This window comes from Ursus arctos, unplaced genomic scaffold (assembly GCF_023065955.2).
Source record: "Ursus arctos isolate Adak ecotype North America unplaced genomic scaffold, UrsArc2.0 scaffold_12, whole genome shotgun sequence".
Lineage (NCBI taxonomy): Eukaryota > Metazoa > Chordata > Mammalia > Carnivora > Ursidae > Ursus > Ursus arctos.
In genome coordinates, this window is record NW_026622786.1 from 41,495,000 (window position 1) to 41,512,468 (window position 17,469).

The 17,469-nt window shown below is 37.3% G+C and overlaps 1 protein-coding gene across 2 annotated transcripts; it reads right to left on the bottom strand.

Annotated features, from left to right (window-relative positions):
- Positions 1 to 1,984: 1,984 nt before the first annotated feature.
- On the bottom strand, positions 1,985 to 16,757 carry IFI44 (interferon induced protein 44). Of its 2 annotated transcripts, XM_026497737.4 has the most exons (9): positions 16,620 to 16,757; positions 15,911 to 16,374; positions 13,424 to 13,460; positions 12,509 to 12,704; positions 12,205 to 12,354; positions 9,657 to 9,828; positions 8,502 to 8,602; positions 7,968 to 8,142; positions 1,985 to 7,082 (listed from the first exon to the last, which is right to left on the bottom strand). In XM_026497737.4, the coding sequence occupies exons 2-9, from the start codon at positions 16,362 to 16,364 to the stop codon at positions 7,051 to 7,053; spliced, it is 1,317 nt and encodes a 438-aa protein (XP_026353522.1). In that variant the 5' UTR covers positions 16,365 to 16,374; positions 16,620 to 16,757; the 3' UTR covers positions 1,985 to 7,050. The 2 variants fall into 2 exon arrangements, with proteins under 2 accessions (XP_026353522.1, XP_026353523.1); XM_026497738.4 differs by lacking the exon at positions 12,205 to 12,354 and having other exon boundaries at positions 16,620 to 16,753.
- Positions 16,758 to 17,469: the final 712 nt, after the last annotated feature.

Sequence of the window (17,469 nt, forward strand, 5' to 3'; positions counted from 1 at the left end):
CCTCTGGCAGCAAAAGCGCCTTCTTCCCGGCTCTAGCTTCCATGGGAGAGCCCCACCCGGAGCAGTTTCACTTGTCACAAGGAAGTTCCTACTTCGCTTAGCTTCCTCCAAAGAGCTTTGGCCTCTTGGTCCAGGGAACTCTATCTTGTCACATAATTCTTTCCGTCCTAAGGGGGTAGCCGCTTCCTGTTTTAGTTGAAGGAAATTAGAATACATCACCCCAAAATATACCTCTTGGACATAAAAGTTATTTTGAGCTAAAGACAAGAAGCAGGTAAGCAAGAAAAGCTCTCCCTAGCCTCCCCCTTTCTGCCTAAAGGTAGGCTATTAAATGCTCCCTCTACTGGAGACAGACTCCTATGAGCCCAGAGACAGCACCAGAGCAATCTGCAAACTTTACTCCCTGAGTGCCTCCCATGTATTTACCATTCCACAGCCTGCCATCCTTGGAAGCCTAAAACTGCTCTCCTTGTCCTGTCATTTCCCTACAAATTTATTGTTTTTCACTGAAGATGCTACATAAGCTGGAGTTGTAAGCCACAACTTTGGGTGTGTGTGTGTGTGTGTGTTTTGTTTTGTTTTTGCAGTTGACATACAATGTTTTATACATTTCAGGTATATAACATAACAACTCAATAATTCTGTACATTACACAATGCTCACCTCAAGTGTAGTCACCATACGCTGTTATTACAGTGTTATTCACTATACTCCCTATGCTGTACTTTTCATCCCCACAATCTATTTATAACTGTAAATTTGTACCTCTTAATCTCTTTTACTCATTTGCCCATCCCCCACCCCCAACCCCTCTGACCATCAGTTTGTTTTCTGTATTTGAGTCTGTTTCTGGTGTTTTGTGGGTTTTTTTGATCATTTGTTTTTTTTTTTTTTTTTAAGATTAATTTATTTATTTCAGGGGTGGGGGAGGGGCAGAAGGAAAGGGAGAGAAGGAATCCTGGAGCAGACTTCCTGCTGAGCACGGAGCCTGACCACGTGGGGCTCAGTCCCAGGACCCTGAGATCATGATTTGAGCCAAAATCAAGAGTTGGACGCTTAACCAATTGAGCCACCCAAGGGCTCCTGTTTATTTTTAGATTCCACATGTATGTGAAATCATATGGTATTTGTCTTTCTCTGTCTGACTTATTTCAGTTAACCTAATATCCTCTAGGTCCAACCACATTGTCACAAATAGCAAAATTTCATTGTTTTTATGGCTGAATAATATTCTGTTGTATATATTTTTTTCTCCATTTATCCATTGATGGGCACTTAGGTTGCTGCCATATCTTGGCTATTGTAAATTATGCTGCAATGAACATAGGGGTGCAGATATCTTCTTCTATGCCACAGCTTCGAGTTACTCGCTGAGGCTTCTCCCTCGGGATGTGCACTGTGCGTGTGTTAATAAGCCATTTTTCTCTTTCTGATATGACTTTTGTTATAGAGCCCCAGCTAAAAACACTTAAGATGGGCAGAGGTAAAGCTTCGTCTCCCATACTTGGCTAATCTATGGTTTGCTTCTCTTTGATTTGACTTCTCGGCTTTCCATCACTTGCTTAGCCAAATTTCTACATTAAATTACATTGCTTAAACGACCTGGAATTCCTTCTATTTTCTGCCAGAGTCTCATGAATGCAGATTGCCATTAAGACTGACTATTAAAAGGAGGAATGGCTTCAGCTCCGCCTTTCTTTGCCTTTTCCTGCATTAGTTTCCCACATTTAAAAATAGTTTTTTGTTATTGTTCCCAATTGGCATTACATGAATTGGGTTCACATCCCATCAACCTTCATGTTTTCCAGTCACTTCATTTAGTCTCCCAAAACATTATTGGACATCTACTCTGCGCAGAAACTATACTATTTGGACTCCTGCCCACAAGAAGCTCTGTGCCGTGTATGCAGTCACGTAGCGAGATAATTCACAGAGTGGGATAACGCTTGAGTGGTATCTACAAAGAGTCAGCAGAATGCCAATGGCCGAGAAAACAATTCTTTATTGGTAGGTGGTAGTTGGGAATGGGGGAGGAATACTATAGAAGGTTAGGGAAAATGAATACTGGCTAAAGGCATTTAGTTAGTGCCTACTGTGTTTCAGACGCTTTTCAAAAAAGTACATATGCTTTCTCATTCAATCCTCAAAATAATCAATGTAAGTAAAGTATCCCCATTTACCAGATGAGAAGACAAGGCAAATAGAAATTAAATAACTGCCCCCAAAGTGTGAACAAAGCCATGGAGAGAGGAGGATGCACTAAACAGCGAAGAGGAGGAAGTCACTCGGTGAAGCTCTTGTTTTAGGGTTTAAGATCAAATATGTCCAGATTAGGAACCCTTAGAAAGGGTTGGACTCAATACTATGTAGCTGAAAGGAATCCACCGTATATCTCTATGAAGGCAGCATTGGCAGGAAAACAGGGCATATTTTCATACTTTTGTAGCAATTTGCTATAGTAACTAATTTGCATAGTTCATATGTAATAATCCTAAATAAAATAGAAATTAAAATCGAGAGAACATGGCAAAGTATAATGTTTCTCCTGTTCCCCACAACTGTGATTTGTCTATACAAATTAACCCCTGTATCAGTGGGTTCAAGACTTCATTATCCAAAAGCAATATAATTGGGGATCACATTTATGAAAAGCAAGAGGCAAAAGTACCCATTTTGTGTGTTCATTGATCACCATAAGCCTTTAGTATTACATATTCAAATTTATATACTGCAGGTTAACAAAAAAGCTAAAACACGACACATTAATGTTAGCTTAAAATGCAAATACGCATAAATAGTCTAATATAATGCCAGAAACATTAGAGAACGCAGACCACAGCATTTCCAAGTACTACCACATCTTCAACAGCAGGAGAAAATTATCTTCTATTTAAAGGTTGCATACCTTTAACAAAATTACACATTTAAAATTTTTCTGTGATAGCTTTTTCAAGACTTAGAAACCTTAGCAGTTTTTATTCAAGCTTCCAAGTTCAACCTTCAGCATCCTTTCCACTTTGTAAATTGGCCAGTAGGGGGCAGACGTGACCAAGCCATTTATTATGTTTCTATTTGCTATTAGAAATTTTGAATTTGAGATACAGTATGCTCTTGAAGCCAAAAGTGTATTTCTTTTAAAAAACCGCATATCAAACAATCAAAAGCAAAAACTCCGATAATGTGGCTTTCGGTCTCTTTCATTTTCTTATGAGCTATCTAAGTCCAAGTCTTATCTTTGTTTTCAGCTACAATAAAGTTAAATTTACAGTAGGAGACACAGTATCTTATCAGTTTGTTGTTATACAAGATTAGCAATGTCCACCCGCCCCTGAGTTTCTGTTTCTACGTGCCTGCACTGATAATCTAGTTGTATATATTATCTAATTTAGTTCTTACAACATATCTATAATAAAGTGTTATCACCATCTGTTAAGATAGGGAAATGAGAGACTTCTTAAAGATCACATATCATGTAGCAGAGACCCAGTCTTGTCTAATTCTAGCGTTTGTAGATGATATAACTTCTCATTTTTTTCCGTTTTAGTTATGAAATGTATAATACATGCAGGAAAGTACATAAAATATAAATGTACGACTTAAAAATAATTAAAAAGCAAATATTCATTTCACCACCACGCTGTTCAAAACAAAGGTAAGCCCCTGACTCTTCACAACCCCAAACCCTTGAAAGGTAATTACCATCTTCATTTTTACAGTCATTTGCTCTTTTTTATCTAGAACTTTTGAGAGATTTTTACAAACCTATTCATAAGGCACAGATTCATTCATGTCTTTATTCTTTTGGTCAGTATTATATTTGCAATATTTACACTGATGTATACAGTTATAGCTCTTTAATTTTCTTTGCTATATAAAATGAAGTACTCTGTATAATATGCCACGATATATTATCTTTTCTACTATTGATGGGCATGCAGGTTGCTTCCAGTCGGGACTATTATGAACAATGCTACTACAAAAATCCTTACACGTGTGTTTTGATGTACACATAAAAAGTATCCTTAAAGTAAGTAACTGAGAGTCAAATTCCTGGCTCATCAGGTCTGTCTGCGTATCTTGAACTTTACTGGAAACAATCCAAAAGTCTGTTAATAGGTGAATGGATAAAGAAATGTAGTATATCCACACAATGAAATACTACTCGGCAATAAAAGGAAAGAACTAGTGTTACATGCAGCAACATGGCTGAATGTCAAAACACACTGAATAAAAGAAGCCAGACACAAAGAGTATATTCTGTACAATTTCATGTATACAAATTCTAAAAAATGAAAAGTAACTTAGTGACAGAGTACAGACCAGAACAAGAGGTGGAATAAAGACAATGGATTACAAAGTCACTCCGTAATTTTTTTTGGCAGGGGGAGCTAGAAACATTTATTATCTTGATTGTCAAGATTATTTCACAGGAGTGTTCATATATCAAAACTCACTTAATTTTACACCTTAAATATATAGTATACTTTATAAGTCAATTAAATCTCAATACATGTAAAAAAGAATCAAATTATTTTAGTTTGGATCTTTTTTTATTATTAATGATATAGAGTATGTTTCTCCCTACTAGATATTTGAATTTCCTTTTTCTTTAGAGCTCCTTCTCAAGTCTTTGGTTCATTTTCTTTTATATTTTAGTTTTCTTCTAGACCTGTAGGATTTCTTTGTACATCCTTTTATTAGTTCTTTGCTAGTTATATGTTCTCCCACATTTTGCTGTGCCTTTTCACTATGTTAATGGGACTTGTTGAACATAAAAATTACTGATTTCAAAGTAGTTGAATTTTCAATCTCTTTTGAGACTAAGATTTTTGTGTCTTGTTTAAGAAATATGACTTAAGAACTATTTCCTTACCCCCAAATTATGAAACTACCCTTCTATTTTACCTTCTGAAAGCCTTTTAGCATTTAGGTACTTAGTCCACCTAAAGTAGACTTTTGCGTCTGATGTGAGGGATTCAGTTTTGTTTTTCCCCATATGGGTGACCAACTGACTAGACCATTTATGAATTGTCTGTTGTTTTTCCACTCATCTGTGATGCTACCCCTATCATAGAACAAATATCCAGACATGTTTGAGTCTGTTTCTGGACTCTCCATTCTGTTCCATAAACTTACTAAGGCACCACAGTCAACTTACATTTCTTAATATGTCTCTTTATACCTGTTTTCCCACTTCATTCTTCAAGAATGTCTTGGCCATGTTTGACCCTTTACACTACTCTGTAAATCTTGAGATAATGTCAACTTATTCATGATGCTACTCTCGTTTTCAAGCTATACTTACAAATTGAAATATAGTATGTTCCCATTATAGAATCTTTATTATTATACAAAATTGGAAAGACTCAAAATCACATGGTTTATTTCTATGTAGCTATAAATCAGAAAAATGCTTAATGTAACATACATGGAATGTATTGTTGATCTGTAAGGAAAGTATTAGAACTACCCATTAACATCACAATACTAGGATAGATGAGAATAAATTATCTTTACCTATGTATAATAATAGGAGTCAAACAAATACACTAGCTCACGAAAGAAGTCGGACCCAAAACAGTAAAGAGTAAATAGTGCATAATGTTATGAAAGGGATAAAAAAGGACAAGACTAATCTATGCAATTAGAAATCAGAATAGTGGATATCCTAGGTAGCTAGACTGGGGCTCTAAGGGGACTTCTAGAATGTTCTGTTTCTTATCTGCGTTCCAGTTTCATGGGTTAAGCCTATAAAATGTATTGAGCCATACAATTATGAACTGCACACTTTTTATGTGTATACGTTACTTTCATAAAAAGCTTTTTTAAAGTAATTGATGATTTTTAGACTTATTAACAAGACTTTTTTATAATCTAAGTGAGAAACTAGATACAAAACTTCCCAAATCTATAAGATACAAATTGAGGTGCCCCTCCAGCTCAGTTAATCCAACAGCCTCTTCTTCTAATAACATGATTAACTCCCTTCTTCTAATAACAAATCACTCTTCCTGGGCAAGTATGACTTAAGATGGGAAGATCACATTCCTCTCTCTTCTGCAGATAAAGTGATTGTTCCTGGAGTAGGCATATGATTTGAACTAGATCAGCTGCAGTCCTTTTTTGGACTATTTCACAATGAAACTGGAAAAGAAAAGCCCTCTTCTTTTTTGGATTACAAGACTGAATGAATGTCAACTTGAAGCTTGGATTCAGATGGTTTAAGATTTATCAAGAATGCTAGCCTGAGAGAATGACAGCAATAGACATAAAGAAGGAACCAGAGTGTGTGTGTGTGTGTGTGTGTGTGTGTGTGTGTGTGTGTGAGAGAGAGAGAGAGAGAGAGAGAGAGAGAATAGCTTTTGAATCCCTAGAGTCAACCATTTCTGAGGCAGTTCTGTTCAATTCCAGCCTTTTATATGGTTTGATTATTTTTTAATCATGTAATTCAGGTTGAGTTTTTCACTTGTAACTAAAATAGTCATAATTGACAGAAAAATCAAACTATAGTGTTTGTCTGTTTTATCCTCTCAAACTCTTACCAGTATTTTTACATCCTAGAAGAGGGTTTCAGATATTAAACAAACAAACAAATGGTTTTCAGTTAAAGAATACAACATTAACTGGAAACCCAAAGAGACGATCAAATACTTTAGAAATTAAAAAAAGGCAAAATTAAGATGACATGGGTGAAGACCAGAAGACACTGACAAATTAAAATAAACTTTTCCAAAATCACACACACACACTTAAGTTAAATTCAGGTTTTGTAAGAAGAAACTTTCATTTTTCACAGATACAGAACATAAATCCAAAGGAAATTATGATCATTTTTTCCATGATTAATGGCTTTAAAGCCCACTGTTCCTAGTTATTTGCCAGTATTATCATTTTGTAAACGTAGCTTCATCCCAGACATAAATAAAACATGCCCCTTCTGTTTCAGCTACTTCTCTTTTTCCTGTGTTTTCTTATTTCTCAATTTTCATTCTTCTATGATGAGATAAAAATTATTATTATATGAAGGGTTCACACATTTTTTTCCTTCTTTTACTCACTTGATAATTCCTTTTCTTTGATCTCTGGGAAAAGAGAAACAAAATATTCTTACTGGATTATTTAGGGAAAAGCAACCAGAAGGAGAAGGAACGTTGGGCTACTGGGGGGGTCTAAGCCAACCAGCCCTGACTTTAGGAGTGCATGCTCCATGAAGAAGAGAAGACATGGAGAAACCAAGACGGCGGAGTCAGTAGTAGCATGAGAGTTTCTTAGTAGTTTGCAAGTGAGAGAGAATAAAGGGGATATGATATTCTAATTTGATTTCTCGCAAACTAAAATAAGATTTGAGTATAAATTGAAACTTCTGTCTGATCTTTAATTAAAACAGTGCAGCATGTATTCTTGAGAGAATCTGAGAGAGAATACACATAATGTTATAGTCTGAGGCTGTAAATATGAAAGGCACATACGTCCTCCCAGCACTGATCACATAGCATTAAGAGAAACTCTGAGGTGGGAGACACATCAAGAAAGTCAAGTCAAAAAAGGCAAAAACATACGTCCCAAGAAAAGGGCAAGTTATCAAAGATCACATCTGATCAGGAACAATGCTGATCCAATCCATTTCTGGGTCCCAAGCAAAGAAGCACATTTTGAGAAAAGAGGGCAAGGATACAACTTGGGGTGTTCAGACAGTTGCAATGACAGAAGTGTATCGTTTCAAAGATTCTATCTTTAGACCCGGGGGAAAGAGAAGTCATGCAAACTCTGTAGGCTGTGCCCTAAGGGTGGGAAATCAGGAAATGTGAGGGGAAAAAACACACCCAGCCAGTGAGGTAAAGGGTAGGACTACCCACAAGACAGCGACCTACAGGGACACAGTGAACTGCCAGGTACCCAACAGAACCAAGCAGGGAGCAGCCATACAGCTGACACCTCCAAGTGTCTACACCACCAAATGCATCTACCTGTTTCCTCAAGAAGCAAATCCTCTAAGAAGTCATCTGCAGCCCACAGCATCTGTCTCAGTGCAGAGAGGATCAGAACGTCCTTTACAGGGTCCAATTCCCACTCTGAGGTATAATTACTAACCACCAAGATGTCAGAAAGAGCAAATCCAAGTTCTCTGTGGACTGTCTCTAACTGCAATATAGAAACAGTGACAAATTATAAGCTTTTGAGTGCAGAGAAATTATTTCCATTATCTGTGTAACTGGTTAGAGAGTATCATACTGACTCAATTATGAAAGGCAATCAATAAATATTTGTTGAATTGAACCTATTTGGGTTAAATTATAATAAATGGAATGATCTGTGTCCGTGTAAAGATGAATATATATTTAATTTTTTAATCTTGAGACACAAGTCTGAATTACCCAAGAAACTGTGTTAATTCTTAAGTTCAGTAGGTGTCCACTTTTATTTTTATTCACAGTAATATCATGTGATTATAGTGACATATCCCAGGAAATGTGTCTACAAAGAGGAACATCATTCATTACCTTGAGCTTCACAGGCATACAGCTGTATATGTCTCTAAGGTCACCTCTTGTAACCAGATCCATGCTATCCACATGAGTGAGCAAAATCACGTGGGCTACACCTAGGCCACACAGATACATGCCACTTTGATCATTAAAGACATCAGGATATTTCAGTTAATCAGCTTTCAATTATGCAACAGGCTATCTAGGGAGCAATTTCAGAGATTTGGGAAGGCCCACAACCCCTAAAAATACCCCGCTCAACTACTCATTAGTACCCGGAATTCCTCTGACATAGGAAATTCCCTTCATTGCTTTCCATGGTAAAAAATGAGGCTTCAAATGAAACCACTTCTTGGAAGAGATAACTAAAATTGATGCTACAATATTGTTGATTGGTCTCCTATCCTGTCCAAACAGTTGTTTTTATGTAGACTGGAGAAAAGAGATCTCATAAACAAGATGGGGGAGAAGAATCCTCAAGAAGGAAATAGCATGTGTCAAAGCCTCACAAATACATTGCTCTTCTGTCACAATGCTAGCAAGCACCCCCTACACTAACCTCCCTGGCAAGGTTTCCAATTTCAGGGAGCAAGTGAATCACTCCATGCTTCTAACTTAATCAAAGTTGTGATAAACTGGCTCTCTCCCGGACAGAATGGATAATAAAGCCAAAAAAGCCCGTATGGGGCACCCTAACTCCCTGATCCTGTTTACCTTGTCCTAAATCTTTGTGCTACCCCGCCCTACCTAACATCTTACTTCCATGCTGTGTTTTCTTACTGAAATACTGTTTTCCATTTCTAATCATTTAAGGCCCAAGGGGAAATCTAGAACTTTTAGTAAATGAATCCATGCTAGGATACAGTGGTAAAAGGTAGTGAGGACTGTGCTAAACTCTTCAAATATATTGATTTGTTTAATCCTTATAATAAATCTCTGAGATAGGTGCTATTGTTATACTAACTTTATACATTAGGAAATTGAGACAGAGAGAGTTTAAGTCACGGCACAAAGTCATACAGCTATCAAGTGCTTGATTTGCTTGAACCACACTGATGGGCCAGGGAAGATTCACATATGAAATTTCTCAAATTTTTCATCCTGTTCTAAAACCATTCTACAATATAGTCTAATCGATTACCCTTAATAGCAAACTAGAATGAGACTCACCACACTTTATCAACTCCCTTCGAATTTTTTTTATCTTAGCCATCATGTCACGAGAGAGGTATTCAACAGAATTGATGTCGAACACAAATGCCGCACAATGGATTCTGTCCTTCAGCAATGGGTAGTCAATATAGTTACTATGACCTGGTGTGATTGCTTTCGTGGAATCAAACTGTAAGGTAAACATAAACCAACTTTTAATTCCATGGATACTCATGAGCACATACTATGTTTCAGGCAGTGTGCTAGTCTCTGATATTACAAGGCTAACAACCCAGTAGAGAAGACGGTCTATGCAAGTAGCTAGCAGCCTGTTCATGCAGTCAGGTAAAACTTCTGCAAGAAAGGGACACGTAATCTGGGAGTCTCAAAGTAGGAGGAGTTAGTCTGATAAAGGGAATGAGCATAGGGCCGAAAGTGTTCTAGATAGAAGCAATGTGACCAAGGTGGAGATGAGAGCATTCAGAAAGAAATCCAGTATCATCACACAGAACGCAAGGACCAAAAGTGGTCCAAAATGAGATGCGTTTACTCTTGAACTAGCAATCCCTCTGCTGGGAATCTGTCACAGGTATACTGGCAAAAATACAAAATGATGCATGTACAGGCCTATTAACTTCAGGACTATGTGTAGTGGCAAGATTCTAATATATCAATAACAGAGAGTATTTCATGACTTCTCTAAAAAGAGAACTACAAATCTGTAAGTATTTTCTTATATAGTAAAAAAGGAAAGTAAACCATAAATTTTTATATGGTTGCTTTTAAGGAAAGGGAAGAAATGTATTTGAAGGGGCAGAGGAAGAAAATGGATTCTTTGACTATGCCTTATTTTGTAAAGTTGACTTCTGACTATATTTCAGTACACCAAAACTAATTGCATGTGGTTTGGGTGTTAGTTGACTAGTAAGGGTGGGTTCGGTATTTGTCATCAGAGTTTTGGTGTACTTGCTATGATTTATGGATCAAATGCTATAATGTATTAAATTCAATTCCAAGTAATACAGGAGAGGAAAAAGTGGACAGACACTGATGACGGGCCATGAATCAAAAATTGTTGAAGCTGAGTAAATGGGAATTCATTAAATTGCTTTGTCTACATTTGCATTGGTTTAAAATTCTCTATAATAAAAATAAAAAGTTGTTTTTTAAAAAAAAAGAATACTTAAAAATAAAGTTTACCTCTACAAGACACTGCTATACTGAAGAATGAAAAACCCTTGCGTGAATAGAAACATGAAACATGTTATGTTTCTGGATAAGAACACTGGGTATGTAAAGATGTAAATCAACTTTTGATATAAAATTTTAATGTAATTTTAATCAAAGCACCAACAAATCAAACACAAACAATCAAAACACAAACAGGTTCACTTGGAAAAGTCTATTGTGAAAACAGTCAAGAAAAACAAATGCAAGAAATAAATAATGAATATGACTTGTCCAGGGAGGTATCAGTTGATTGTTATGGTAATTAGAACAATTAAATGATTTGGTAATAATAAGAATATCATTAAGGAATTGATAAATACATCAAGAGAATAAACCAATCCCTATATTTGATAGGGAAAAGACGCAAAGACATTCAATGAAAGATGCTGGCACAACTGACTATTCATTTGGAACGAGGTAAATTAATGATTAATTCAAAATCTAAATGTCTATAAAAAGGACTAGAAAGTTTTTAAAAAATGACAGAATAAGTGGCTTTCTCTTTAATGCTCCCTCCTCTTGCCTAGAACGCGGACAGGACTCAGTGTGAACATCTGGAGAGCGTAAGGATGCAAGCCACACATCCTAGCCAGCTCGGGTGTAACGAATTAGCATATTTGGTGCCAAAAAGAACAAAAACTACCTCTCACAGTTCTGAGGGCTAGAAAGTCCAGGATCAAGGTGCTAGCAGATTTGGTGTCTGAGGAGAGCTCTCTTCCTGATCTGTAGACAGCTGCCTTCTTCTTGTGTCCTCAGACGGCAGAGAGAAAGATCACCTCTCTTTTAACTCTTGTAAGGGCACTAACCCCATTCATGAGGGATTTACCCTCATGACCTAATCACCTCTTAAAGGCCCCACCTTCTAATACCATCACATTGGGGATTAGGGCTTTAGCATGTGAATTTTAGGGGGACACAAAGTACCCCATATTGAGGGTCTCATAAGAGAAAGTGAGATGGACCCTTAAAATTGATAACCTCGGAGAGCTTCCGCACTGACCCAAAGCTGCCTACCTTCAGACTTCCTGTTACATAAGAAAAATTACCTATGAGAATAAATTGATATATTGGATTTCTGTTTCACATAGCCAGAGGCAATAGAATATATAACAACATTCAGAGTTGTTATGACAGCTATGACAGAAGAATCTTTTGGATGTCTTAATTCTTTGTAAAATAAAATATCAAAAAGGAACAAACAATCTTGAACAAGTATCATTCAAGAAAATAAACGGTAATGTATTAAATTAGACTAGCATCTGCTGCTGTCAATAGTAAGCTAAAATAAACATTTTAAATATCAGTTATAATTTCTCAATGATTAGCCCAATCATACCTGGTATCTGTCAGAAATGTGGCCTTTTAAGATGTAGACTATATCATCCATGCACAGCCCTTTTTCCCTCTCACCCAGCCCCATTGAGTCACACAGAATAAATGGCAGGGGACTGTCAGCCCTTGGATCCTTAATGGAATATGTCCTGTACTACAGAGGAGAAAAAAGCAATTTTAAGAGAACATATTTTTAATTGCAAATGGAGATAAAGTCTACAAGGAATGAAGTCGATCAGCAAAAGACTTTTCAAAACTAATGAACTTGAACAAAGCAGCAAAGGCTGAGTGATCTTGAATGGACATACCTTGTCAGATACCCCAGTTGTATCAGAGCCCACCAGAGCCTGGTGTGTTACATGGCCTCGGAAAACAGACTTTACTGAGTTGAAAAAGCTAGACTTCCCAGCTCCAGTTGGACCCAGGAGCAGAATCCGTATTTGGTGAACGAGGTCTCTACGTGGTCTGTAATTTCTCACGTCAACCAACAATTTGTCTTGGAGTCTGTTTAGACAGGACAATTTTAACAATCGACTGAGGGTAGATCACAAGAACTTACCATAAATTTTCCTAGAATTCATTTTCTTTTCTTATATATTATTATTTATTTTTGATTAGCAACTTGCTTTCCTGTTAAAAGGACAAGCGACTATCCTACTTCAAATTCTACTGTAAAAGAAAAAAAAAGTAAAAATAACACTTATAAGTAAAGCCAATCAGACATAAAACCTTTCAGATTTAAGCAACCAGACCATATAAACCTAGTAATAAATACGAACTGTGTTAAGTATGAAAATAACTTATCAATAATAAACTTCAAAAAGCATAACATAACATACGACTTTTGAAGTTTATGGAAGTAGATCATTTCTAACATGTTCTTGAAGTTCATATAAGTATTCTCTACCTACCAGCCACCCCTTCCAAAGCAATTCTCTAAAGCAACTGAAACTGTAACTTTAAGAAGTCTAAGCAAAAATGTTGACATGCTGTCAAGCATATAAAAAAAAAAAAAAAACACATTAGGAATGTTTTCCCTTTACTCGGTGTTCTTTCTGTTTTAACACTGGTATTGTCAAATAGTTTCATGATTATAAATATATTTATAGCTTATTCTTGATGATCCACAAGTTATAATTTGTGCTACCAATTTGCCAGAACCTATAAAAGAGTAAGTCTAAGATAACAAACAGAATAACAGAACATTAAAACCATTGACTTACCGAGTAATCCCTTTCATGATTCTTTCGTCCAATAAATCTAGGGAAATAAAGAAAAATGAAAAGTACAAGTTGTTGAATGACTGGCTAACTGAATGAAATGCATTCACTAGGGGAAAATGCAGAAACAGCTCTTCCATGACGATAGCACAGTATAACAAAAGCAAGTGGAGAAAATTCTGGCTAATCTCCTTAACATCTCATTTGAAGAATCTAGTGCTAGAGGCAAGGTCGGCACTGTAAGACTAGATTGTCTGCAGAGCTCTTCTCACCCAATGACTCAGCAGTAGTATGTGGCTTGCTCCCACACGGGAAATGAGAACTGGGGTCCTTTCTGAATCAGAGAAGCAAGCCTGACTGCTTCTCTGGCCAGGGACAGACTTGGTAATACTTTGAAATAGTTCCTCTCCATAATTCGAGAGGTCTGAAAGGGATAATGCACAGAGACATACAAACAAAAAAACCACAGGCACCAAGTTTTCTCCGAAACCTACTATCTACGACTGGGGCTCCTGGAACTTCCAGGCCAATTGATTTTCTTCTTGGCTCCAAAGAGAACGAAGGACTCATCCCTCGCCCAATCAGAGAACAGTGAGTGGTTCAGGGGAGGGCTGAGGACCTTGTGTGAACCAACAAGACTCAGGCCCAGAATTATTTATGTCCTGTGAAGAGACACTCTTTGGTGGTGGATTTAAAACTGAAAGGATCAGCTGCAGGGCTCCTGGGTGGCTCAGTGGGTTGAGTGGGTTTCCGCTCAGGTCATGATCTCCCAGTAATGGGATTGATCCTGGGTCAGGCTCCGTGCCCCGTGTTGGGCTCCGTGCTCAGCACAGTCTGTCGTGGATTCTCTTTCCCTCTCCTCTCTCACTCACTCAGTATCTCTCTCTCTAAAATAAATAAATGATAAATAAAATCTTTAAAAAAAACCCTGAAAGGATGAGGGGTAGTGATGCTGGCAATTCTCTACACTACAAAAGAATACTGTGTGAAATATTTAAAAATATGGCTACACGTACGGAAAGAAAACCTCTTTAAATTTAAACTGAAAGTAGAAATAGTGAAGACTACATACAATGACTATAATAAAACAAGGAAAGAGTAAGTGCAAACAAAGAGAAAAGAAACCTCTTGGAATTTTACAAAAGCACTTCCTAACTTTAACATCCAAAAGGAGATTAAAAATCAAAATTGTAAATATGTAGAAAATAACAATAATATAAACACTTTATATCAACCTTGTGATAAAAGTACACTTTGTTAATAACAAGGAAGAAGGAAAGTTTTGAAAATAGAAAATAGGAACAGAAAAGATTGTAGAATCAAACCTTAGAAATATAAGAAGGAATTAACAAAACTACAAGACAAATTTTATAAATTGAAAAAAAGGATAAATTAATATAGTCATTGGTTTAAACTGTAAAATAAATAAATTACTGACTAGTCTAATCAAAGAAAACCAAATTCACAAAATGTCATGCCATAGTTCACAGGCCAAAATGGCTACATATTGTAACAAAGAGTGTTGGGAAAAATTTAGAAGTGACAGAAACTCTCATACACTGCTTGTGGCAGTGGAAATTGGTGCAACTATGCTGGAAAGCTTTGTCAGTATCCACTGAAACTGAACATACACAAATCCGATGACCCAGAAATTTTACGTTTATGTTCTTCAAAAAATACGAATGTGTGAACCAAAACACGTATACAAGAAGGTTTATAGCAGTATTATTTGTAATAGTCCCCAACTGGAAAACTCAAATGTCCACCGACAGTAATTCTATTTAAAAAAAAAAAAGTATGATGGACTCACTACACTGGCATACCATATGAAAATGAAAAGGAACAAATGACTCCAACACACATAATATGGATGAATCAGTAGGGAGGTAGGGAGCCAAAGCAGCTGTTCTGAGATACATTCACTCACTTCACAAGCAACACTCTCAGGGAAAAAAAGAAAAGTGACCCAGCCGAATTTCTTTGAAAATATGCTAATAATCTTATCTCCGGGTAAACAGACTAATGATATTTCCTACAAGGAAAGCACTTATCTCTTGAATGTCCTTAACTGGAAGCTCCTGGCTAAGGATTACTTAGAATAAACAAATACAGATTCTACAGATTTATGAGGCATGTCTTCATGGGAATTGTCATGTAAGCTGATTGTCTTAGTCTGCTCAGGCTGCCATACAAAATACCATGAACTGGGACAACAGAAATTTATTTCTCACACTTCTGGAAGCTTTAAGTTTGCTGCCTCTCTCTCTCTCCCCCCCTTCTCCTTCTACCTTTCCTCCCCCCTCCCCTACCTCATCCCCCACACAAACACACTCCAGAAAACTCTGTACATGCTACTTTTGGCCATGGTTGGGTCTCAGCAAAGTCCGGGTCACCCAGAGATAAGGACATTCTTCCTTAAAGACATGGGTTGCCTCAAATCCTCCAAAAATTCAGGAGAGAACTCTATAGAAGATTATCTGAATAACCTACCTTCACAACGAAAAACTTCACATTCCTCAAAGGAAATAGGTTGATTTTGAGGTAGTCCAAGTTTTTTAAATGTGTCTAAGTTCATATTCACTTTTTTTTGCTCCAGATTTAGGAGGAATCCTGAATCATCCCATCTTCTATTATATTGATAAAGAAATGAAGATGGAGAACTTGCTCCCACGTCGCATTCTGAAATTTCATTCTCTTGAACGGCAAAGAGGACGATGGGAACTCTGTCATCTCTCTTGTAACTCTCTCTTATATACACCCCCAAAACATAATGTCCACCGTAAATCACCGTCACAGTAGGCCCTTGGTCACAGCATCTCTGAAGCAAATTATCTCCAGAGAATTCGTGGACAGTAGCTTTATAGAGAAGGGTAAACTGTTTTCCTCCAAAATAATTTTGCAGCTTCTTTTCTTGCATCCCAGTCAAACGAGTTGCCACTGCCATACTTCTCAATCTAGCAGAAAATCAAATGTATTTTCCATTAAATATTGAAAAACGGGTAACACATACTGGCACAAAGTTTGCATTTGTGCCTCTTATTTACTCTACATTACACATAAGATGAGTAAAAAGAGGATGAGCAGATAGCACGAAATATCATTAACTAGTTTTTCATTCTAAAATGATTTTTTTTTTTATTAAAAAAGAAGACTACGATTTGCAAGTGCTAGGAAAAGTGGAAAGCAGCAAGTCATTTACCTGTTTGTAGGACCTGTACAAGGACCGAAGCTGAGGGTAGCTGCTGGGTCTGGCCAGCTAAGCAGACACAGAAAACGGCACAGAAAATTCTTCAGCAGCCTCCGGGGTTCAGGGCCTCAGAGGAAAGGAAACTGAAACTAAGTACGGTCCCGCCCAGTTGGCAGAGTGCCAGCCTCCTCCTGCGAGGGAACAGAAACTGATCCAGCTGAAATTTTCAGTCTAGTCAAATAAAAAATACTAGGAGAATCAAAGATTTGAAGTCAGAGAGAAGAAAACTTAACAGCTCAGTAGATTTTTAAGTGACTTCTTTAAAGAAAAATTCAATCCGTTTCAGTATGTTGAAATACCAAAAATTGCTGTCAGTTCCAACTCCAGGACACATGCCTGAAATTCATCCTCTTCTCTACTATCGACTTACTCTCCTCGGGGTCCATGGTTTTCTGTGCTGCTGGGGGAAAGGCAGATTTCAGCCAAAAACCACAGATTTCTGACAAGCTATGACAGAGGAGCAGCGATCCCGGACGGAGAACACCGAGGTGATACATACGACTTGGGAGATCAGCAAGTGTTGAGGACCATGCCACCACCATCTGAATACCCTCCCCTGGTCAGGCCCCACTGTGCCCTGACTCAAAAGAGCGGGAGACTCTTTTTCATTTTGCAGACCAGCTCAAGAACTCAGACTGAAGCAGGAGGGTCTAACATCACTTAGCAAACAGCTGTCGGTTCACTAAGGAAGCCAGGAATCTTCATGTTTGACAAATTGCTTGTATCATCGATGGAATGGAAATAAAAAAAGGCTTAGCTCCTTAATGATAAGGAAACAAGAGTGCAGGTGGTAGAAGAGATC